Raw genomic sequence first — 26,019 nt, forward strand, 5'->3', positions numbered from 1 at the left:
AGAAAAAAAAAAAAAAAAAAGGATGGGTATGAAAGAGCATATTCTGCATTTCGTCTGAGCACACCTCTTATATGGAATAGTCTCTTACAGATCTGCGCAGTCCTCCAACCATAAACACTTTGGGCAAGGCAAACAGACCACACACACGTGCACACACACACACGTGCACATGCACAGACACACTGCAGCCGTCATGAAACACCACAATGTTGGGTCGGGAGAGTACCCGTGGCAGAGGCTAGAAACTGGGCTTTTCAGTCTTGAGTCTTCCAGGCACTGGGCCTGAATTTTCTCGTGTGTGAAGTGAAGGTACTTGTCCCTAGGCTAATATTCAATGGGAGAACAAACAATGAATTACATGTTCCCTGCTGAAAATTGTATGTAACCCGTTTTCTATCTCATGTTAGCCCATCGTCATTCACTTTTTCAAGAAATATTTACTGGGCACCTCCTGCATGCTCAACACCAGTCTAGGTTTCTGAGATACACCAGTGACCAGAACAAAGAGTCTTGCTCTCATGGAGCTTACCGTCCAGTGAGGGGAGAGAGATAATAAGCAATAGACACAGTAAGTCACAGTACTTTAGAACTGGTAAGTGGTGCAGAAAAAGACAAAATTAGAGCAAGGCAAGGGAATTCTGGAGTGTGGGGTTGAGGGTATGGTTTTAAATAGGATGATCAAGGTAGGTCTCAAGGAGAAAGTAAGATCTGAGCAGAGGGCAAGAGTGTTCCAGTACATGGAAGAGCAGGGGAGCAGGTGTTGTGGGAGCAGGGGGAACTGAGCGGAGGGGAGCCAGGTGAGGCCAGGTGCTAACAGGGTGGGGGCGGGCACAGGCAGCCCAGGGGAGACTCTCTAGGCCTTGTACAGACTCTGGCTTTTACTCTGAGGTACATAGGGAGCTGGCTGCAGGATTTTGAGGAGAGGAATAAATGTGATCTGACCTTCATTTTGAAAGGCTCTCTGGCTGTTGTGTTGAGTCTGTCTGTAGGAGGTATGGGAAGCTGCGGGAGACCTAGTGGGTTGCTATAGCGGTAATTGAGGTGTCTTAGTGTGTTCTGGCTGCTGTAACAAAAGTAACAAAAAAACTGCAAAGCTTAAAACCAGCAGCAATTTATTTCTGTAGTTCTGGAGATCAACATGCCAGCATGGGCAGGTTCTGGTGAGGTTTCTCTTTGGCATTGCAAACTGCCAACTTCTCACTGTGTCCTTGTATATGGTGGAAGGTGTGACCAATCTCCCTTGGGCCTGTTTTATAAGGAACTAATCCCATTCATGAAGACTCTTCCCTCATGACCTAATCACCTCCCAAAAGGCTCCACCTCCTAACGCCATCACCTTGGAGGTTAGGATTTCAGCATATGAATTTGGGGAGGACGCGAACATTCAGATCATGCGGATGACAGTGCCTGGATAAGGCGGGTAGCAGTAGAAGTGATTATAATGGGTTGGATTCTAGATATATTTTGAATTAAGTGGAGCAAACAGAATTTTCGAACAGACTGGGTGTGGAGCGTGAGGGAAAGAGGTGTTGAGGGTTATTCTTCATGTTTTGTCCTGATCAGCTGGGAAGAGGAAATCGTGTTCCATTTGGCTGGGGAAGGCTGTGAGAGGAAGAGACTTAGGACGGAAGATCAGGATTTCAGTTCTAGACGTTTTGAGTTTGAGGTGTCAATTAGTCAAGCAGAGGAGTTGAGTGGGCAACTGGATTTTAGTCTAGAGTTTCAGAGAGGGGTCCAAACTTAAAATACAAATTAAAGGGGAGTGGGTGACAATGATATTTAAGCCAGGAGGCTGAATGAGATCACTGAGAACATGAGTCTAGCTGGAATAGAATAGAAAAAATCAAGACTTGGCTGGGACACCGTTTTCCCATTAGGAGACAGGGGAGGGGAAGAGCAACCAGCCAAAGGTGCAGAAAAGGACCAACCCGTGCAGTAGGAGGAAAACCGTGAGGGTGGTGTCCTGGAAGCTACGTGAAGAAAGCATTTGAAGGGTAACAGATTTTCTTACCAAAAAAAGAGGGTGTGGTTCACTTGATATGCTATAGTGTGTGTCACAAAAAAGAAAATAAAAAGAAGCAAAAAATTAATATGGGTTTCAAAGTTTCTGTTGACTTCTGAATTTGTCTGAAATTTCTAAGAAAGTTTTTAATTTTTCCTCCTAATAATTTGCTAGAACAAAGACTTAGTCTCTGCCTTCTTTGATTACTGCTTGTATCAGCATCCTAGGGCAGCAATAACAAAGTACAAACAGGGTGTCTTAAAATGACAGAAATTGATTCTCTCATAGTCTGGAGGCTAGAAGTTGGAAATCAAGGTGTGGGCGGAGCCTTGCTTCCTCTGAAGGGAGAGAATCTCAGGGGTGTTCTGACATGTAAGGAAGGTATATATCTCAAAATTAATTTGTTTCCAGCAGTATATTAATTAAGTCATGCCAGTGACTATTGCTAGTTGTTTCTGGGAAGCTGTGAATTATTCTATGACTTTTAGGACATCTTGACAACAATTTATGCGTTAGAATCTGTCTCATGGAGGACAGATGACAGATGACAATTAGTTTTTTCTGTTACATTTTCTTGATGATATAAATATATAATCCCCAAACTCTAGGGGTTTTAAACCATTGAGATTTATGAATCCTGATTAAAATGCATTGAAAGTATGGCCAATACAAGGCATGCCTAGAAATTGTTATAAAATAAGGTTTTGCAGCATCAGAGAATAAAGTTGGAATTTTTCTACTAATAAATGGACTCTCCTATTTCTTTCCTTAAAGCAAAAGCTAAGAAGCTTTGTAATTAGCGTTTTCTGTACGAGAACTAGAAGAGCTTCTGACTTGAGGGAACAGAAGCCAACCTTGGGAGGGAAATTAAATGAGTTGTATATATAAGTTGTATCTTTTAGGTGATATTCCCCCCTCTTATCAGCACATGACTTTGAACCTAGTTCTCAGGCTTCTGCTGTGGAATGTGGTCTGGGGGAAAGCTGTAGAAATAGGGTAGAGGGTGGGTTAATTCTGACTTTTCCAGCTGCATCCTCTGAGGCATGTAGGAGCTCGGTGAATAGTCTGGAGTCAGAGTTTAAGATGGAAAGAGGTGGGAGAGGGACAGAACCGCAGAAGACTGGGTCTGAAAAGGACCTGAGCAATCATTCAGTGACCCAGTGCTTCACTTTCTCTTCAATTTTCTCTCTTTACCCTAATGTGTTGGAAATACATTTCCTATAAATGCCACTGAAGTGATGTAAACCGGAACTGAAAAATTATATATGACTGTGACATGTCAGAAAAGGCCCTACCTTGGGAATTTAAGAGCGCTGGTTTCTAGTCCTAGCTCAGCTGCTAACTTCCTACAAGTGAATGTGTTTTTCATATCTTTAAAATGGGGAGACTAAACAAGATGGTCTTTAAGGGTTTTTTGTTTTGTTTTGCTTTTCCAGCTCTAAGATCTATATTTTTTTCTTTCTAGTGCCTACCAAGGAGCCAGGGCTGCTGTGCACAGCTTTCCAGATGTGTACTGCACAGCTCCAGGGGTGCAGGTCATATGACTACATAGATATGAATGGTGCCTCCTGTATGGTGGGCAAGACAGCACCCTTGAGAGAAGCAGTTCTTAAATTTGTTCTAGGGGGAAAAAAAAAGGATTCTCTCAGCTCTGCCCTGCCTTATCAGGAACTAGACTCCCTCTGTGGTTCTGATCTTGCATAAAGCATACATCTTCGCATCCTGGGTCATATATCCTCAGGAGAAAATAATCAAAGAAAGTGAAGAGTACAATCTATTTTATAATTAGCTCTCATTCCAGTGTCTCCTTTTCTCTATGCTGTAGTTTCTGTCCTGGGCATCTGCTATTTGACCTGTATAGACTATGCGCTCTTTGCCACCCAGGTTATCTTTCAGAATCAACCATGCTGCCCACCTGACTTAAATCTGTGTCTCTAGGACTAGCACCCAAGCTAGAGCGATCCTTAACCACATCTCTGTCTTCTGGCCCCATTTGCCCCACTGACCTGTCTGTTATCTCACCCATGCTTGGGGGAAATGCTGAGGCAGAGCAGCTCATATTTTCTTTATTTTATTTTTTTAAGTTGGCAGACAAAATTATATGTATTTTTCATGTATAACAATGTTTTGAAATATTGTAGAATGGCTGAATCATACTAAATAACATATGTCGCACATAGTTGTCATTTTTGTGGTGAGAACACTTAAAATCTCTCAGCATTTTTCAAGAATATGTTGTTATTAACTACAGTCACCATGTGGTACAACAGATCTCTTGAACTTGTTCTTCCTGTCTAACTGAAATTTTGTAACCTTTGACCAATATCTCTCCAGCTCTTCCTGTGCCTGGTTTATTTCGCTTAACATAATGACCTCCAGGTTCATCAGTGTTGTTGCAAATGACAGGATTTTCTTCTCTTTTATGGCTGAATAGTTTTCCATTGCATGTATATATGCCATGCATTCTCTATTCATTCATCTGTTAATGAACACTTAGGTTGATCTTGGCTATTATGAATAATGTTGCGGTAAACATGGGAGTGCAGATATCTCTTTGATATACTGATTTCATTTCCTTTGGATATATACCCAGTAGTGGAATTGCTGGATCACATAGTAATTCTATTTTTAATTTTTTGAGGAACATCCATGCTCTTTTCCTCAATGGCTGTATTAATTTACATCCCCACCAACTGTGCACAAGTGTTCCCTTTTCTCTACATCTTGCCAACATTACTTTTTGTCTTTTTGATAATAGCCATTCCTCATTGTGGTTTTAATTTGCATTTCTCTGATGATTAGTGATGTTGAGCATTTTTTCATATAACTGTTGGCCATTTTTATGTCTTCTATTGAGAAATGTCTATTTATATCCTTTGCCCATTTTTTAAATTGAGTTATTTGTTTTTTAATTGAGCTATTGAGTTGAGTTCCTTATATATTTTAGATATTAAACTCTTATCAGATACATGGTTTGAAAATATTTTCTCCCATTCTGTAGGTCCTTTTTAACTCTGTTAATTATTTCCTTTGAGGAAGCTCATATTGTTTAAGTACAGAGGAAACTTAGACTCTTAGACTCACCAGCCCAGCGTTTCCCAAGCTGAGTTACTATTCCATTGGCTGCTTATAGATGGCTTACAAAAAAAAGCCTCTTTGTGTTTGAATAGGGTTTTAAACAACTGGGCTAAACCAAATTCAATGGACATTAATATAATAGGTACATTGTGAGTCTCCAGGAGTAGCATAGAGTATGTACTACTCCCCTGACTTAATGATCTTCAGATTTCCCCAGAACAGTGTTCTTTGAAGGACCAGTTTGAGAAATCTTTTCATTTACAGGTAAGGCCTTGGAAGGCAGAGTCCAAAGCCATGTAGAGTTGGGCTCACAGCAAGAACTAGAGCCCAAGTCCGACACATCTAGAATCCCTTGGGAGCTAGTATATTTCCTGTATGTATTTAAAAATAGCATTTTAAATGGGATTTTTTTTTTTTTTTTTTGGCAGCTGGCTGGTATGAGGATCCAAACCTATAACTTTGGTGTTATAAGGCTGCATTCTAAACAACTGAGCTAACCAGCCAGCCCGTCCATCTTCATATTGACTTTTCCTTTAAAGAATGACTTCTGAATGTGTTTCATATGTGACCTTAATGTTATGAACCCTGCTTAGATCTTTGCCACCTAGCTTAAGGTTCTGCAACCCAGCATTTGAATGCTCCTCCATCATGCACAAAAATGCAGTCCCTTTTTTAACCATTTGAATGGAAGACTTTCATTTTTATACTCGTTTATATTCATCTATTAATACTTGTCTGTTTCTAGGAAAACAGGAAGCTCTTCAAAGCCAATCCTTCTCTGGATACCTGGAAAATTTACATAGAATTCATTGATGACATCGTGGTGGAAGGCTTTTTTCAGGCTATTATGCATGACTTAGATTTCTTCCTGAGGAATACAGAGAAACAAGTGAAACCTGCACCATTTTTTCAAGCTCAAATGATGTTAATGCCCCCTGAGATTGTATTTAAGCCTTCTTTAGAAAGAGAGGCTGGGGATGGCTTCTATGATCTGCTAGAAGAAATGTTATGCAGTAGTTTTAGAATGTCTGCCCAGGTCAAGCGAGTAGCAGCACATCTGGAAATAGCAAATTATCAGGTATTTTCTTTGTAAATGGGTATTAGCTTTTATGTTAACAATTCAAAAATAAATTGGGGCAATGGGGAACACAAAAGGAGAAGGTGGAAAAAGCGACATAAATTTTTATTTTGAGAGCTCTTCTCCGTTTGAGGAATTGCCTTAGACAATGTTATGTGGCGCATAATTGATAGAGCGAGGTTCGCTTAAATGAGAATAAGTGCTTGGTTTTCCTCCCATTTAGAGTGATATGGACAACATGTTAGGCCTGGCGGAGGTCAGGCAGGAGATAATGAACAGAGTGGTGGCCGTCATCAACAAAGTCCTCGATTTCAGAAACACCCTGGAGACCTACGCTTACCTCTGGGTGGATGACCGAGCTGAGTTTATGAAGCATTTTCTCCTGTATGGCCATACTCTGTCATCTGAGGAGATGGATGCTCATGCAGACGAAGAAATTCCTGAACAGCCGCCAACTCTTGAACAATTCAAAGAACAGGCAAGGAAAACCCTCGGCATTTGATGCAGCTAATTGGCTTTTCATTGAATTGTGATAGTTATTTTGTTTTCTAATTATAGATCGACATTTATGAGGCTTTGTATGTTCAGATGAGCAAGTTTGATGACTTCAGAGTGTTTGATAGTTGGTTCAAGGTGGACATGAAGCCTTTCAAAGTGAGCTTGCTGCACATTATTAAGAAATGGAGCTGGATGTTTCAGGAGCATCTTTTGAGATTTGTCATCAACAGGTAGCCTTTGCACTTCGGTTTTTGGAATTACAGCTTTCAACACTGATTGCCTTGTAAAATGGAAATATTAATTAGAAGAGCGTTAATGCTGCCAATTTCGTAATAGAGATAATGAAAAAGGTTTAATCAGGTACATAATGAAAATAAGGTTCAGTCTGATTTCTGATTCAGTAAGATTCAATCTCATACTACTAAATGTTTTAATGAACTTAATTTGTGTGTATATGTACATATATATTAAATAGTTTGAATGAACTACAAGAATTTATAAAGGAGACAGATGCAGGACTTCAGAGAGAATTAAGTGAAGGCAATCACGATGGTTTAGTTGACATCATGGGGCATCTTCTTGCTGTAAGAAGCCGACAGAGAGCTACTGATGAACTCTTTGACCCTCTAAAAGAAACCATCACACTCTTGGAAAGCTATGGGCAGAAGATGCCTGAGCAAGTCTATATTCAGCTGGAGGTAAGTATAGAGGTGAAATAATTTCCATAAATTTAGCTAAGTATTTAGCTAATTTTAGCATGTAAGTACTTTACATGCGCTCCCTAATGACGTCCTTAAAACACTTTATACTGTAGGCATTAATGTTTTCATTTTACAGGTTAGGAATCTGAAGTTTAAAGAAATTTGATAATTTTGTCAAGGTCACACAAGTAGTAAAGCTGACCAACACTTGACTCTAGGTGTGTTTCATGACAAAATACTCACTTTTAACCACCGTGCTCCGCTGCCTTCTTGTTATAAGGTGTTTAGGTGGGAGAGAGTCTGAGTAGCTTGAGTTCCAGTTTTCCTATCTTTCAAACATGATATATATATACACACCTTTTTCACCCATTGGCTTCCAGGCTGCACTTATATTGAACTTTGCAAATGTGATTGGTGAGCACATTAGCTAAAAACCTTTCATTGGATTCTAGTTCATCTAGTCTAGTGGTCAGAGCACAGAACTCACATTTAGATTTCTTTTCAAGTATTGTATGAGTCCATCTTTTCTGCTTGCCTTGGCAAGTTAGCATCTCAAAACATGCTTCCATTTTGGTAAAATATCCTTCATGACACCCCCCCCCCTTTTTTTAAATTCATCTATACTTGCTATGTCTAATTTCTTACTTTCTATTCTTTTTCTTTTTCTTGAAGTGAAATTCACAATCCAGGTAACATAAAAGTACTCGTCTTAAAGTGTACAATTCAGTGGCATTTAGTGCATTCACCATTTTGTGCAACCACCACCTCTACCTAGTTCCACAAGCTTCTCGTCACCTGGAAAAGAAACCCCATACCCATTAGCTGCCACTCCCCGCTCTTCCTCAGCCCTCACCAAGCCCTGCCCACCAATCCTTGGCAACCACTAATCTTTTTCTGTCTCTATGAGTTTACTTATTCTGGATATTTCATAGAAATGGAGTCATACAATATGTGACCTGTTGTGTTAGACTTCTTTCACTTTGACATAATGTTTTCAAGGTTCGTTTATATTGTGGTGTGTATCAGTATTTCATTCCTTTCTATGGCTGAATAATAGTCCATTTTATGTTTGTACCACAATTTGCTTATCCATTCATCTATTGATGGACATTTGGGTTGTTTGCATCTTTTGACTATTGTGAATCATGCTGCTATGAACATTGGTGTGTAAGTATTTGTTTGAGTACCTGTTCTCAGTTCTTTTGGGTATATTCTTAGGACTGGACTTGCTGAGTCATATGGTAATCCTATATTTATATTTTTGAAGAGTTGCCAAACTTTTTCACAGTGGCCACACCATTTTATAGCCTTCATTTTTTGTGTGTGAGGATTAAATGCAAAAGTGTACTTACAAGTGCTCTATTGGCTATAAAGAATTGCTGTATGTGAATTATTAAATTCTATTTAAGTATCAGACTGTCCTTAGAGCTGACAGTTCAGTTAGACATGGAGTGAGATGACAAGCCATGGACAGATAGATGTATAACAAGACCATGAGATGAAATAGTTACAGTAGAACGAACTATAAATATTTCTTGTTTTTAGAAAGCTTTGGACATTCTTGGAGTCAGATCTTGGACCTTAAAATATATCTCATAGAGAAACCAGTCATAACACCAGTAATTGATGAGGGGGGATTTTCAGCCATGGCCTCCAGATATTATAAAAGTTTGACTCACTCTTTTAGGTTATGATAGTATTGAAATATTAGGCTTTTCCATATTTCAAAAGCAGGACACACATTTAGTGATGTGTATGTCACAATGTTGGTGATTTAGGCTGCTCAGGAGGAAAAATAAGGTTTATAGGCAGTGCAGGTTGCATGTAGAGCATAACAGGGTCCCAATTTTATTTTAATTAAAGCAATTGTGATAGTTCCTTTCAGTTTCTCCTTCATTGTCATGAGCAGTTGTAACATTTTTCAAATACTTGTCTATGCTTAGTTCTGTGCTGAAAACCCCTTAGATGTGGCTGTGCCTACTCAGAGTTCAAGGGCTGCTTCCTTGGTGTCATGGGGATTTACCCCCAGCTGGACAGACTCTTGCTGCAGCATCTCTTCGGTCTGCTGACTCCTTTGCATTTCTTTTATACCCATTTTAATTCAGTTCTCGTTACTTCTTACCTCAACCACAGCACTAGCTGCTTAGTTCCCTTTGTTCTTCCTCAGAACTCATCTACAATATACTCTGAAGCGACATTCAGTCTGCAGGTTGCATCAAGTCCCTTCCTCACTCAAAAACCTTCATGGACTGCCCCTAGCCTCCTGAGTACTGTGCAGTTTTCATAGAGCTCACCCCATCCTGTATTGGTGGTCATAACTCACAAGGTCACAAAGGATCTCAGCCTGATCTCTGCCTGGTGATACCTACTCATTCCTTTCAGCCTCAGATTCAGTGTTATCTCCTCCTCGGGTGTATCCTATCAGTTAAAGAGACATCACTGGAGATCATCTGATCTTTTGGTTTTCAAGAAAATGTATTTTTATCAAGTGGAAGCTTGTTTGGAACCCTCAAATATAAAGCAGATCTGTGTTGGAAAAGGGTTTAGGGGCCTGAGCCCGTAGGTGTGACTTTTCCCTGCCTTCCCAGCCATGCCTCTGAAGGGACTCCAGGTAATATTTAGTCCATGGAATGGAATGGGAAATGCAAAGTGAGACTCTGTCTGTACAGATAAGGATGCAGAGTTTTGATGAGAGGAAGCACGAGATGGAAGGACAAGGGGGCGTAGAGCCCAGGTCTCTTGTTCCTGAGCTGGTTTGGTATTGCTGTCAAGACACCATGTTGCCTCCCAAGTATTGTGATTCCATCATATATAGACCTCCTGGTGGAAATTAACAGGTTCTGTCATGTGAAGTAGTTATTGTGTGTGCCTCTCACTCACTTGGACAGATTACAAAACAGCTTAAGGAATGTATTTCACCTTTGCAGCACCCCCTCCACCACACGCAAATACTATTTATAGTAGTATTTGTATTTGAAGAGTGTATGGTGCACTCTTCATAATTGGCAGTTGCTGAAACTTTTGTCAAATATTTATTGAGGATTACAAAATAGTCTTTAGAGCCTTTGATTTTTGCACTTCAGCTACACAAGAAGAGTCCATCACTACGGGTGGTTTTGTATGACAAAACAATTTCAGCGTCCCAGGAGATGACCCAGAGAAATAATGCTTTGTTAGTCTGGACACAAGGAATGCTTTTCAATGGGAATAATAACTTTCGTCCTATTGGCATAGGAGGCAGGGAGAGCAGAGTCGAGTTGGCACCTGCTTCTGTTCTACGTCAAGTAGGAATTAACCTTCTCTTCCCTGTGTTTCTTCTCACTTCAGAAATCCTAGTTAGGTAAAATAAACCCAACCTCAATGCTCGAGCTCTGTGTCAAGAAAGAGTACAGAGCTTTGGAGCTAGAGGAATGCAGAGGATAAGATGGATTCACATTTTCCTCTTTGCGCCACCAAATTCAAAGCATATTTTTTTCACTTGCTAAATTGCTAAATGTGGCTGGCTTCCATTTCTAGTTGTTATAGGTCAGCAAAATCATTTCCTGAACACTTTAATTTTATTCCTGCAGCAGCAAAACAATTTGGAAATTTGTGTTTATTTTGAAAAGATTTGCATTTATTCTGAGATAAGAACAACTCTGGGACGTGCTTTGAAGATCTGAACCCAGAAGTGCCAGTGGGTCAGCCTGTACTTCAGCTTTGGCTCTGAGCCTTTTAATCTCCATCACCTTTTGAGGGGGAGAAACTCCTTCTATAAGAATGAAAAAGGTGTTATGGGTTAGTGTGAAGAAATTAGAATTATTTAATCCTATGAGGTTCATTTGTTTTAAGAACTGAAGTAATTTTCCATTTGCACCTTTGTTTTGGTAGGAATTGCCTGAAAAATGGGAAACTACCAAAAAGATCACAGCAACTGTCAGACATCAAGTTTCACCTCTCCAAAATGCAGAAGTCACTCTAATAAGGAAAAAATGTATTTTGTTTGAGGTAAGCTAGTCACCAAGTTTTTATGCTTTAAGAAATGTTTTACATTTGAGTAAAACATTTTGAATCTATTTGAGATTCACTTTCTATTTTTTCTGCCCTGACCAGGGAAAGCAGGCAGAGTTCAGAGAGAGATTCAGATGCTCTGCCCCTCTTGGATTTAATGCAGAAAATCCGTACACAGTGCTTGATAAGGTAATATAGATCTCAGACATCTTGTGTGCATTACAACAACTACTTCAGAAAATAAGCGTAGGCACTGAGATACTGCTATATTTTGCCTTACTTTTGTCATTAGTTGTAGGAATTGAGAACTAATTAAAACCCAGCTATATGCAATTTTTGCCAAGTAGATTGCTTTAAATCATGTCTCCCAAAATCACCACCATCCTGGGCCGGCCCCGTGGCTCACTGGGGTGAGTGCGGTGCTGTTAGCGCTGAGGCTGCGGGTTCGGATCCTATGTAGGGATGGACGGTGCACTCACTGGCTGAGCGTGGTACAGACCACACTGTGCAGGGGGTTGCGATCCCCTTACTGGTCAAAAAAAAAAAAAAAAAATCACCACCACCCTTATCAAAGTAGTAATACTAGTGAAAACAGCAACTACTGTTATGATTTTTTGAGCCCTTACTATATGTCAAGAATTATGTTAAGCATATTATTTACATTATTTCTTTTAGTTCTCATAGTGCCCCTATGATATAGCTACTGTTACTCTCCCTATTTCAGATTTTTTTTTAAAAGTTCATATAATAAAGTACTTTGTTGGAGATTACAGAATTAGTAAATGAGAGAACTAGGATTAAACTTCTGGCTATCTAAATTAAAAATAAATAATCAGAATATTTTGAAAGTATACTGCTTCCTATGTGATACTTTTGCTAATAATTTTTAACCATAGTCCAGAAAGCCCGTAACTTATTCTTAACCCTGAACGTGATTGTTATTGAGTCATTCAACCCTAGTTTATAAGAACTACCTTATTATGGTTGACTGTGAGAATGCATATAGTGGGCAAATAATCCAAAATAGTGAGTAATTCATAGTAGTCTTGAAAAGATGTTTTAAACTTTTATTAGAAAAATAGTACCTTTTTTCCTCTAGGAACTTAACATAGTAGACAGAATGGGGAAATGACTTAGTGAAGTTTGGATTCAGGAGCTGGGATCTTCTGAGTTCTTTATCTAGGCTGCCATCTGATTTTACTTCATGCTGGGGATGGTCTTTACTCCTTAGATTGGCATAAAACTTGCAGCTAACACAAATTTTACCTCTCTTTCCAAATTTTGATTTGAATTTATATTTAATTGCTTTAAATCTATTCAGAAAACACTATTCTATAGCATAAGGTCTTTTCTTTCACTTGGCTGAAGAAAATTGGTTAATATATTCATTGAAAGGGAGTAGGTTATTTAAAAGATTATTTTTAAATTGCAGGTGGTCTGAACATATTGTGTATGGTGAAACATTTTTCCTTGACTAAGCAATGTGCTGTATATAAACATTTACTACAGTTATTTATTGAATCTTACCATTTTCATGCTATACCATAACAGCATATAGCTACATATTTAAAAGTTAGAGATTCTTATCGTTACACCTACAGAATATGTTTAGGGATATTTTGAATATAGTAGGGCTGGGTTAACTTTTTCTCGAAGTCATTTTCTTGGTGTGTTTGTTCAGCATGTATATCTAATGTTCATTTAATTATAATCAACTAAAGACAGGCATATTTCTCATTCTGCACTGATATAGTAGACTGTGGTACACAAGCCACCTCACTGTACAAGACAGAAACAATAGGCCGACCGTTAACAAGGGGAAGTGGTGTGGTAAATCCTTCATTTTATAATCAGATTCCCTGGTAAAGTGCTGTTGTTTCTTCATAGCCAAAGACATAGTAACCAGTTGAATTGACATAAGTAAGTGGGTTCTAGGAATAATGGAATTAGTATAAGTAATAGGAAAAATTATTGAAAGTAAATAAAAGGGATGTTGGCTTTGGTGAGTATGGTGGACTAGATATTTGAAAGGCCCTCTTTTGTAAAATAAATGCTGAATACACACTCATTAATGTGGAATTTAAAATGTGGGAGCTAAAAATAAACAGATAATCAAAGAGTGGTGGAGGGGGAAGAAGACACAACAATCACAACAATTCCTTGAACTTGTTAAGACAAGTGAACAGATATGATGGGGGGGAGGGTAGAGAGAGAGGGGGGAAGAGGAACAGGTAAAGTGTCACAAAAATCAACTACAATGTATATTGAGAAGTTAAAATAAAAATAAATAAATAAAAAAAATAAAATCTGGTGTTGAGAGCACAAGAAAATAAGAGGAATCTCTAAAGGGCAGGAAAAATAGTTGAAAGCAGGACAGAAAGCACAGGCAAACACAGAAGCCTGTGCTGCTAAGGGGCAAATGTAAATGACAGAAGTCTAGAATTTTGGGATTAACTCTTTAGTGTGGAGAGATATCCTTAAGAGGTTAGACCTTCAGTGAGGGGCTGGCTGGGGAACATCTACAGCCTACAGAAGGAGCCTGTGAGATCCCTGTCAGTCCTTACTTAGGCTCAGACTAGAGCAGAAGAAGGGAAAAGGATCCTTTGGGAATTTGTAAACATAGGCCCATTACTACAAGGGCCTATGGTTCTATTTTATACTACCTCTGTGATTAAGGAATTTCCAGCCTAGAAAATCAAAATGGCTGTGAGTAGGTCTTTTTAGCACCTAGTAGAAGCAAATTTACATCTTCCATGGAAAAAAAATGCTGTCATTGTAGTCTCCCCAAGAGTCCAACAGCTTAAGTTTAGACAAATATGAGTTCACAATAAAACAGTCAGTAAACTTGCATCATATCTAAGAGTTCATAGAAAGAAAGCACAGAAATAGACCTATAGAAAACTTCAGACATTAGGAGGAAATAAAAAGAATATTGAAAAAAATGAGCAAGTCCTTTCAACTATCAATAAAGATCAGTTGAATTTGAAAAAGGGCCAGATACATATGGAAATGAAAAATATAGTTGTTAATACAGTTGGAGTTTTCAAGATGGCGGCGGCTGCGGCGGCTGGCGCGGAGTAGCTGAGGTGGAAAAGGTGGCCACTGGGCCTCAGGCAGCCGGGAAGCTTGTGGACCTTCCTCTGGCCATCTCTTAAGGGAGGACTGCTGCTGCTGGCCGGTCGTGGGGGCTCAACGCCACTTTGCCCCCGGCAGGAGAGGCTGCCTCATTTACAGGCAACAGCTTTGAAGTGTGGAGCAGGAAAAGAACTGATTCTTAGCTGCAAAACCGAGTCTTGAAACAGGGAACACGGCGCCAGGGCTGCTGTGGATGCAGCCAGGATCCTGGAGGCTGGGGCCGCACTGAAGGCGGCCAGCTTGCCCTATTCAGGATTCGAGGTTTCAGGCCGGCATTAAAGAAGATTCCTGGGAGCGCCCGAGCGGCGCCGCGACTGAACAGCCCGAGGCGGCAGCGCCGAGAACACGGAAGGCAACAAACCAGAGACAGAGCGAGCGCCCGACCTGGCACAGCACTGTGAGTGATCGCTGGCACAGCCCTGTTCGGGGGGTGGATGCCCACGTGGCTCCCGCCTGCACCACCAGGCCACTCACTGCCCCGGTGCTGCCTCCATTTTCCCAGGTGCGGGCAGCTCCGCCCTGCTCGGCCATCACTGAGCCCATTTGCTTGGCCTGGCGCGGGGCTTTCCGGACCCTGCGGACCGGCCTCCTCTCCCACTCCCTCCGCGGTTCTCTGGCGGGGCTGGGGGTGTGGGGCGTCCCGACCAGTTTTGGGAGGGCTAGGAAGTACGGGCGGGCCGATTGTCACTCCACCACACCCTGGACTCCGGCCCCGGTAAACTTCCTGTTACTGGGAGGCAGTTACCATCTCTGCAACCACCAGTTTGGAAAAAAGCCTAACGAATTTCTGGTTGGGAATAGTGTGGTAGGAGAGTTCCCAGGTCCGCTTGAACCTGCTGGAGAGCAGGCTGCAGGCGGGCACTAGACTCGGTTTATACCGGGGGGATACAAAGGTGAACAAGACCCGAGAAAGATCTACACAGTGCTACAAAGGCACCCAGAGAGACCGGTCGTCTGTGCCTAGCAGAAACCTGGTAGACTTCCTGGGCGAGGCGGTGCTGAGCAGGGTCTTGAAGGCCCAGATGATAGACGAGGGGTGCAGAAGACACACCCCAGCCCAGCACAGTGTGCACAGAGGGGGGAGACGTGCGGCCAGGGAGGCGGAGACTCGACAGAAACCACACACCCGGTGGGGTCGCCACTGCACGATCTAACAGCCTGGGCCAGAGCGGGGAGAAGTCCTGTACAGAAAGTGAAAGCTCAACAGAGATCACACACCCTGTGGTACGTGATCCACCAGCCCAGCAGAGTACAAGCTGACCAGAAAGGTGGATCCCCGGAGAAGCCCAAGACCCGAGGCAACCACACACACAAGACACTAGTGGCCAACTGAGCAGTCACGGCGGGAGCCATACCAAATTGGCAACCACAGCAACATCCTAGTTAGTCATTAGTCTCAAACCGGTGGACTGTGAAACCCCCTGCCACAATGAATAAACACCAAAAAAAAGACACCAGAAATACAAAAAATCAAGAAAGTACACCACCAAAAGTTAATAAATCTCATACTCTAGATCCTGTAGAACAAGAAGCCCTTGAAATAACTGACAAGGAATTTCGAGTGATAATTCTAAGGAAACTGAATGAGATACAAGAAAACTCAGCTAGACATCATGATGAAATGAGGAAAAGTATACAGGATCTGAAAGAGGAAATATACAAGGAAATCAATGTCCTGAAAAAAAATGTAGCAGAACTTGCTGAACTGAAGAAGTTATTCAGCAAAATAAAAAACACAACGGAGAGTTTAACCAGCAGGCTTGTCGAAGTTGAAGAGAGAACCTCTGAACTTGAAGATGGGCTGTCTGAAATAACACAAGCAGACAAAAAGAAAGAAAAAAGAATCAAGGACATGGAAGAAAATCTGAGAGAGATATCAGACAACCTCAAACGCTCAAATATCCGAGTCATGGGTATTCCAGAAGGGGAGGAAAATGGAGATTCCATTGAAAACATATTCAACAAAATAGTGGCAGAAAACTTCCCAGGTATAGGAAAAATCACAGATCTTCAGATCCAGGAAGCTCAACGATCTCCAAACGTATTCAACGCAAAAAGGCCTTCTCCAAGACATGTCATAGTCAAATTGGCAAAACTCAGAGACAAAGAGAGAATCTTAAAAGCTGCAAGAGAGAAGCGTCAAATCACCTATAAGGGAGCCCCAATCAGGTTAACATCAGACTTTTCATCACAAACCCTAAAAGCTAGAAAGGAATGGGATGATATTTTCAAAATACTAAAAGACAAAGATTGCCAGCCAAGAATACTCTACCCTGCAAGGCTATCCTTCCGAAATGAGGGGCAAATAGTATATTTCTCAGACAAACAAAAACTGCGGGAGTTCACTACCACACGACCACCCTTACAAGAAATCCTCAAGGGAGTACTGGGTTTGGTTCCTGAAAAATAACTACCACTGCCATAAAAACCTAAGAAAAATCTAAACCCGCTAGTACAATAAAAATGGCATTCATGAAGAGAAAACAAGCTAACAAAAACACTATCTACAACCTAAGGAACCAACAAACAAAGAAACCAAACAGTAAATCAGAAAGCAAGGAACAAAAGACACCTAAGACAACCAAACAACCAATAAAATGCTAGGAATAAATCAACACCTTTCAATAACAACTCTTAATGTTAAAGGCTTAAATTCCCCAATTAAAAGACACAGACTGGCTGACTGGATCAAAAAGCAGGACCCAACTATATGCTGCCTACAAGAGACCCACCTCACCCATAAAGATTCACACAGACTAAGAGTGAAAGGATGGAAAAAGATTTACCATGCAAACAGAAAAGAAAAACGAGCTGGAGTGGCTATTCTTATATCTGACAAAATAGACTTTAAACTAAAAACCATAAAAAGAGACAATGAGGGACACTACTTAATGATAAAAGGACTGATCCATCAAGAAGACATAACAATCATAAATATGTATGCACCCAATGTTGGAGCAGCCAGATTTATAAAACAAACTCTATTAGACCTAAAGAAGGAAATAGATACTAATACCATAATAGCAGGGGACCTGAACACCCCACTGTCAATATTAGACAGATCATCTAGGCCAAGAATCAGTAGAGAAACACAAGATCTAAACAGGACTCTAGACCAATTGGAATTGGCAGATATCTACAGAACATTCCACCCAACAACCTCAGAATATTCATTCTTCTCATCAGCACATGGATCATTCTCCAGGATAGATCACATATTAGGTCACAAATCAAGTCTCAATAAATTCAAAAAAATTGGAATTATCCCATGTATCTTCTCAGACCACAATGGATTAAAACTAGAAATTAATAACAAACAAAACTATGGAAACTATACAAACACATGGAAATTAAACAGCATTCTACTTAATGACATATGGGTCCAAGAAGAAATCAAGCAGGAAATCAAAAAGTTTATTGAAACTAATGAAAACAATGATACATCATACCAAAACCTGTGGGATACTGCAAAAGCAGTATTGAGGGGAAAATTTATTGCATTAAATGCTCACTTCAGAAGAATGGAAAGATGGCAAGTGAACAACCTAACACTTCACCTTAAAGAACTAGAAAAACAAGAACAATCCAATCCTAAAGTTAGCAGACGGAAAGAAATCATTAAGATCAGAGCAGAACTGAATGAAATTGAAAACCAAAAAACAATTCAAAAGATCAACGAATCAAAAAGTTGGTTTTTTGAAAAGATAAATAAAATTGACAAACCATTAGCATGGCTAACAAAAAAAAGAAGAGAGAAGACTCAAATAACAAAAATTAGAAATGAAAAAGGCGATATTACAACTGATTCATCTGAAATACAAGGAATCATTCGAGACTACTATAAACAACTATACGCCAACAAATTTGAAAATCTGGAGGAAATGGATAAATTTCTGGACACACACAAGCTCCCAAAACTGAACCGTGAAGAAGTAGAAAATTTGAACAGACCAATAACAATAAAGGAGATTGAAGCTGTTATCAGAAGGCTCCCAACAAAGAAAAGCCCAGGACCAGATGGATTCACAGCAGAATTTTACCAAACATTCAAAGAGGAATTGACACCGATTCTTTACAAACTATTCCAAAAGATTGAAACGGATGCAAATCTCCCAAACTCATTCTATGAAGCAAACATCATCCTGATACCAAAACCAGGTAAAGATATAACCAAAAAAGAAAACTACAGGCCGATATCCTTGATGAATATAGATGCAAAAATCCTCACTAAAATACTAGCAAACAGAATACAGCAACACATACGAAAAATTATTCATCACGATCAAGTGGGATTCATCCCAGGGATGCAAGGTTGGTTCAACATACGCAAATCAATAAATGTGATACACCATATTAATAAACTCAAACACAAGGACCATATGATCATCTCTATAGATGCTGAAAAAGCATTTGATAAAGTTCAGCACTCATTCATGACAAAGACCCTCTATAAGTTAGGTATAGAGGGAAAGTATCTCAACATAATTAAAGCCATATATGACAAACCCACTGCCAATATCATCCTGAATGGGGAAAAGCTGAAAGCTTTTCCTTTAAGAACAGGCACTAGACAAGGATGCCCACTCTCACCACTCCTATTCAATATAGTGTTGGAAGTACTAGCCAGAGCAATCAGAGAAGAGAAGGAAATAAAGGGCATCCAGATTGGAAAAGATGAAGTCAAACTGTCCCTGTTTGCAGATGACATGATCCTATATATCGAACAGCCTAAAACCTCTACAAAAAAACTGTTGGAATTGATAAATGATTTCAGCACAGTAGCAGGATACAAAATCAACACACAAAAATCAGTAGCATTTCTTTTCTCCAATAGTGAACATGCAGAAGGAGAAATCAAGAAAGCCTGCCCATTTACAATAGCCACCAAAAAAATAAAATACTTAGGAATTTAGTTAACCAAGGAGGTGAAAAATCTCTATAATGAGAACTACAAACCACTGCTGAGAGAAATTAGAGAGGATACAAGAAGATGGAAAGATATTCCATGCTCTTGGATTGGAAGAATCAACATAGTGAAAATGTCCATACTACCCAAAGTGATATACAAATTCAATGCAATCCCCATCAAAATTCCAAAGACATTTTTCTCAGAAATGGAAAAAACTATTCAGACATTTATATGGAACAATAAAAGACCACGAATAGCCAAAGCAATGCTCAGCAAAAAAAATAAAGCTGGAGGCATAACACTACCTGACTTTAAGCTATACTACAAAGCTATAATAACCAAAACAGTATGGTACTGGCATAAAAACAGACACACTGACCAATGGAATAGAATAGAGAATCCAGAAATCAACCCACACACTTACTGCCATCTGATCTTTGACAAAGGCACCAAGCCTATTCACTGGGGAAGGGACTGCCTCTTCAGCAAGTGGTGCTGGGATAACTGGATATCGATATGCAGGAGAATGAAACTAGATCCATACCTCTCACCATATACTAAAATCAACTCAAAATGGATTAAGGATTTAAATATACACCCTGAGACAATAAAACTTCTTAAAGAAAACATAGGAGAAACACTTCAGGAAATAGGACTGGGCACAGACTTCATGAATACGACCCCAAAAGCACGGGCAACCAAAGGAAAAATAAACAAATGGGATTATATCAAACTAAAAAGCTTCTGCACAGCAAAAGAAACAATTAACAGAGTTAAAAGACAACCAACAGAGTGGGAGAAAATATTTGCAAAATATACATCTGACAAAGGATTAATATCCAGAATATATAAGGAACTCAAACAACTTTACAAGAAGAAAACAAGCAACCCAATTAAAAAATGGGCAAAAGAGCTAAGTAGGCATTTCTCTAAGGAAGATATACAAATGGCCAACAGACATATGAAAAAATGCTCAACATCACTCAGCATCCGGGAAATGCAAATCAAAACCACATTGAGATACCATCTAACCCCAGTTAGGATGGCTAAAATCCAAAAGACTATGAACGATAAATGCTGGCGAGGCTGCGGAGAAAAAGGAACTCTCATACATTGTTGGTGGGACTGCAAAATGGTGCAGCCTCTATGGAAAATGGTATGGAGGTTCCTTAAACAATTGCAAATAGATCTACCATACGACCCAGCCATCCCACTGTTGGGAATATACCCAGAGGAATGGAAATCATCAAGTCGAAGGTATACCTGTTCCCCAATGTTCATCGCAGCACTCTTTACAATAGCCAAGAGTTGGAACCAGCCCAAATGCCCATCATCAGATGAGTGGATACGGAAAATGTGGTACATCTACACAATGGAATACTACTCAGCTATAAAAACAAATGAAATACTGCCATTTGCAACAACATGGATGGACCTTGAGAGAATTATATTAAGTGAAACAAATCAGGCACAGAAAGAGAAATACCACATGTTCTCACTTATTGGAGGGAGCTAAAAATTAATATATAAATTCACACACACACATACACACACACACACACACAAACCGGGGGGGTAGGGAAGAAGATATAACAACCACAATTATTTGAAGTTGATACAACAAGCAAACAGAAAGGACATTGTTGGGGGGGAGGGGGGGAGGGAGAAGGGAGGGAGGTTTTGGTGATGGGGAGCAATAATCAGCTACAATGTATATCGACAAAATAAAATTAAAAAAAATATATATATATATATATAGTTGTTAAAAAAAAATACAGTTCAGCAGATAGGTTAAAGAGCTAATTAAAAAAAAAAAGCTAATTAAAATTGGAAAGAAAATTAGTGAAATGGAAATTAAACTGGAAGCAATCACTTAGGTTGCAGCACATAGGTATAAAGTGATGGAAAATGTAAAAGAGGTTAAGAGACAGAGAGGAATAAGTTAGAATGACATCTAACACTTCTACTCACAATTCCTGGAAGAGAGAATAAACAGAATATTAGAGGTAATAGTCTGATACACAGTAGTTGAGGCTTTTCTAGGACTGGTTCTGATGGTTAATTTTAGGTATCAACTTGACTGGATTAGGGATACCTAGAGAGCTGGTAAAGCCTTATTTCTGGGTGTATTTGTGAGGGTGTTTCTGGAAAAGACTGGCATGTGAGTTGGTGGACTGAGTGGGGAAGATCCACCCTCATTTAATGTGGGCAGGCACTATCCAATCTGCTAGGGGCTTAGATAGAACAAAAAGGCAGAGGAAGGGTCAATTTAATTTTTCTCCTGGAGCTGGAATACCCCTTTCCTGTCTTTGGATGTCAGAACTCCAGGCTCTGCAGCCTTTGGACTTTACGACTTGTACCAGCACCTCTTTTGCCCCCACCCCCTCCCCCTGTGATCTCTGGCCTTTGGAATGAAAGTTACACCATCAGCTTCCCTGATTCTGATGCTTTGGGACTTGGATTGAGCCACGCCACCAGGATCTTAGGGTCTTTAGCTTGCAGAAGGCCTGATGTGTTACTTCTTAGCCTCCATAATCACCTGAGACAATTCCCCTCATAAATCCCTTCTCATATATCTATATGTATCCTATCGTTTTTGTCTTTCTGGAGAGCTCTAATACACTGGTCAAAGCATGAATCAATAGATTCAGGAAATTCACTGAATCCCAAACAGGATAAATACAAAGTCTGCATCTAGATAAATGACAGTGAACTACAGAATACCAAAGACAAAGAGAAGATCTTGAAAGTAACCTGATAGAAAAGACAAATCACCTGTTAGAAATGATGATTAGGCTAAGAGCAGACTTCTCACAGCAACAATGGAAACCAGAAGATAGTTGATGTCTTCTAAATTCAGTTGAATAAAATTATATTTCAGTAACAAGAATGAAATAAAGATATTTCAGACAAACAAAAACAGAATGTATTTACTACCAACAAATCATCACGAAAATAACTTCTAGTTCATATACCTTAAGAAAAGAGAGGATCAACAAAACCAAATTTGGTTCTGAAAAGACTAATTACATTGACAAATCTCTGGTAGAATGATCAAGGGGGAAAAAAGAGAAAAGCAAAATTAACAGCCTTAGTAATAAAATATGGAATGATTGGACAGAAAGAGCAGAAATTCGAAAGAACATAGAGCACAATTAACAAGAAACTTGAAAACTTAAGCAAAATGGATAAATTTTAGAAAAATATAACTTACCAGAACTGTCTCAAGACACAGTAAACATGAATAGTCATATAACTATTAAAAATTAACCAGTAGGAAAAAAATTTAGCAGTTTTTAAAAAATTTTCAAACAGACTGATAGGCCCTGGTGGCCTTAACAGGTAAATTCCAAGAAGCTTTTATGAAACAGATTTCATTCATATGATTGTAGAAACCAGAAGAATAATGAACACTCAAAAAGTATTCTACAAACTACATCTACTTTTCATAAAAGAGAAGTATGAGAAAGAAGAAATTATAGGTCAGTCTTTTTCACGTACATATAGATGCAAAAGTGCTAAACAAAACAAAATGAAATTGTACCAATTTATAAGCAAGTTGAGTTTATACCAAGAAAACAAGTGTGACAATATAAATCATCATGTTAACAGATTAAGAAGAGAAAATCATATGATCATCTCAAGAAATACCAAAAAATCTTTAGATATCGTTTAACATTCATTCATGATATAAACTCTTGGAAGATATTTTTAACCCATTAAAGGATAACAAAAACTCTACATAAAACATTATGCACTAGAGAACGTGAAAATTCCTAGTAGTGTTAGTGCTAATGGTGAAATACAGGAAAAGCCTAAATGACCATCAGAAGGGGAATAAATAAATTGTAGTATGTTCAGACAATGTGGTAGCATAGAGTAGTGGAGATGCATGAACTTCACACACATCGTCATGAATATATAGGTGTACCTCAAGAATGGTAATTGAAATGTCTTAATATAATGTAGTGTAAAACTATATATTTTAAAAACATAAATTTTAACATTTTAGCACTTAGCAATACATACATATGTGGTGAAAATGTAAAAATCAGGAGACTAGACTACTAAATAAAAATGTAGGTTTGGTGGTTAAATTTGTAGTAGGAAGGAGAGGGATAAAATCGAGAAAGGCATTAAAGGTTGTTAGTGGTATTTCCTAAACTGGATGGGTGCACTCATGTGAGTGTGTGTGTGTATATGTATATCCTTTCACGTGTTTGAAATTTTTCAGAAGAAAACATTTGTAAAACTAAGTCAAAGAATTGCAGTTCTTGTTTGTAAAGGTATAACATAAAAATAAAAGCAGGGTGCTAATATTCTTATTTACATAGTGTGAAATTAAGAGACAGTTGGGCTTGGAGAGATGTTGGTCAAAGGATACAAAATTTCAGTTAGATAGAAGGAACAAGTTCAAAAGATCTATTGCACGACATGGTGACTATAGTTAACAACAAACTGTTATATTTTGAAAATTACTAGGAGTAGATTTTGTGTTCTCACCACAAAGAATGTGAGGTAATGAGGTATGTAAGGTGATGCATATGTTAATTAGCTTGTCTGAGTCATTTCACAATGTTTACATATTTCAGAACATCACGTTGTACATAAAAACATATTTTTGTCAATTAAAAAAAGACAGTTGAAGGTTGATGGAATACAAAAGGATTAAGTATGAGTGTTTAGTTAAAAAGAAAATCAAAAGAGCTAAAGTACTATAATTGTTGGATATTGGGAGGAGGATGGGAGAAAATATAAAAGGGAAAAACAAAGTCAAATCCTTATATTGCAAAGCTGGTAACCTAGTGTAATGTCTAAACTTGATCAGTCAACAAAGAGCAGCTTAAGAGCAGAATTGAGAATTGCACAAGGAACACTGCAGAGTGAACCTGGGAGATGGCCTTCCTGCCCTACCAGCTCTTGCATGCTCCTTAAACAAATATACAACTTTGTTAATAAAAACTAAAACTAAGGGCCAAGCCTGTGGTGCACTCTGGAGAGTGCGGCGCTGGGAGCGTGGCGACGCTCCCGCTGCAGGTTCGGATCCTATATAGGAATGGCCGGTGCACTCACTGGCTGAGTACCGGTCACGAAAAAGACAAAAAAAAAAAAAAAATAGCTAAAACTAAGAGTTAGCCCATCGAGAAAGAAAAAAATTAGTCAATTTATATTTGGCAGCACATACTTGGTTGGGGTGATAGGTGAGCCTTGGTAAAAATAATTATATGGTGAAATTTCCATACCAGGCTGTGATTTTAGCTCCAGCATTTTATTTTACAAATTCTCTTGAGTGCATTTTATACTATTAATAACCTCTAGGTATTTTTTAAATCTGAAAGTTCCTCTTTTTTTCTAAGTGATTAGTAATTTATTCTTACATGGAAGTTTCTAGAACCTCACCTTTTGCTCCCAGCTATACATTGAAAATCAAGAGGAAAAATTGTATTCATAGGTAGTCATGGAAATCTTGCTGAAATATGTACATAGAGAGAATATTGGTAACATTATTGTATTCATTAGCAGTCTATTCTCATGTTTTGAGTAGCTGTGAGTTTGCTCATGTAACACCTACATTTTTACCAATAATTGCACTGCACATTTCTTTTTATTTTCTTTTTTAAACCTTTAAATCAAAGTTTGAAATGTTGAAATAACCAGAGCTACAGAACTATGTGGCTTCTCTCTCTCTCTGGTAGTTTGTATGCAGGTGTGTATGTTCTCTCCTTAGACAAATCAAGAGCTTGAGGCATTAGAAGAAGAAATGTTGCAGATGCAAGAATCTGCTCGTCTTTTTGAAGTGGCTCTTCCAGAGTACAAGCAGATGAAGCAGTGTCGCAAAGAAATAAAACTGCTCAAGGGACTCTGGGATGTCATTATTTATGTCAGAGTAAGATGTGCTTTTTGAAGGCATGCTTTTTTTTTCTTTCAGTAATTCTTTTGTGTAAATGTGCAATTTTTGGTGTCCATATCATTTTATTTGAGTGTTATAATGTCTTGAAGTATGCGGACATTAGATCTCCCCACCCCTTGAATTAGAGTTCATATGTCTATTACTGGAAGATTCTTTTTTTTTTTTTTTGGTTATGAATATTCATGGGGTACAAGGCAAATTGTCACCACTTGTGCCTAAGATGTGATGGCCACATCCCTATTGGCAGCATGCCCATTACCACAAATTCTGATTATACCCTGTGTCCCCCACCCAATTATCCCCCCAGTTATCTCTGACCCCTCTCCCTATCCCCCTTTCCCCACTCCACTTTGTATCCTTAGGTATGTTCTGATTCTTCCATGCATATCAGCTATTTTTATTTTTAGTTCAGGATGAAACTTTAGGTAATGAGCTGACTGCCCCAAATCCTTTTGGGGCATTGTATGAAATACAAATAAAAATATGTAAATATATACTACACATGTATGGTCACCTGTGTATACAAACTCATGTATACACCTATGCTTACACTTACGTGTGTGCATATATAAACAGCTCTTTACTAAAAATAAAGTTAATTCATATGCGGTTAATTAAGTAAAATCTTAAGTGTAAAAATAAATTCTAGGTAACTAGGCATATTGAACATGTATTTTACACAGTTGAAAGCCATGTAAATATGTTAACGAGATATAA

At 39.0% G+C, this 26,019-nt stretch overlaps 1 protein-coding gene across 1 annotated transcript in view; it reads left to right on the forward strand.

The window, feature by feature from the left end:
• Positions 1 to 26,019, forward strand: part of DNAH11 (dynein axonemal heavy chain 11) — a 315,191-nt gene that overhangs the window by 42,810 nt on the left and 246,362 nt on the right. The window contains exons 15-21 of the mRNA XM_063101058.1: positions 5,826 to 6,158; positions 6,382 to 6,636; positions 6,717 to 6,886; positions 7,132 to 7,354; positions 11,228 to 11,344; positions 11,450 to 11,536; positions 25,120 to 25,278. Of these exons, the coding sequence (XP_062957128.1) occupies positions 5,826 to 6,158; positions 6,382 to 6,636; positions 6,717 to 6,886; positions 7,132 to 7,354; positions 11,228 to 11,344; positions 11,450 to 11,536; positions 25,120 to 25,278 (1,344 nt within the window). The remainder of the gene's footprint in view (positions 1 to 5,825; positions 6,159 to 6,381; positions 6,637 to 6,716; positions 6,887 to 7,131; positions 7,355 to 11,227; positions 11,345 to 11,449; positions 11,537 to 25,119; positions 25,279 to 26,019) is intronic.

This window comes from Cynocephalus volans, chromosome 6, assembly GCF_027409185.1.
Source record: "Cynocephalus volans isolate mCynVol1 chromosome 6, mCynVol1.pri, whole genome shotgun sequence".
NCBI classification, from domain to species: domain Eukaryota; kingdom Metazoa; phylum Chordata; class Mammalia; order Dermoptera; family Cynocephalidae; genus Cynocephalus; species Cynocephalus volans.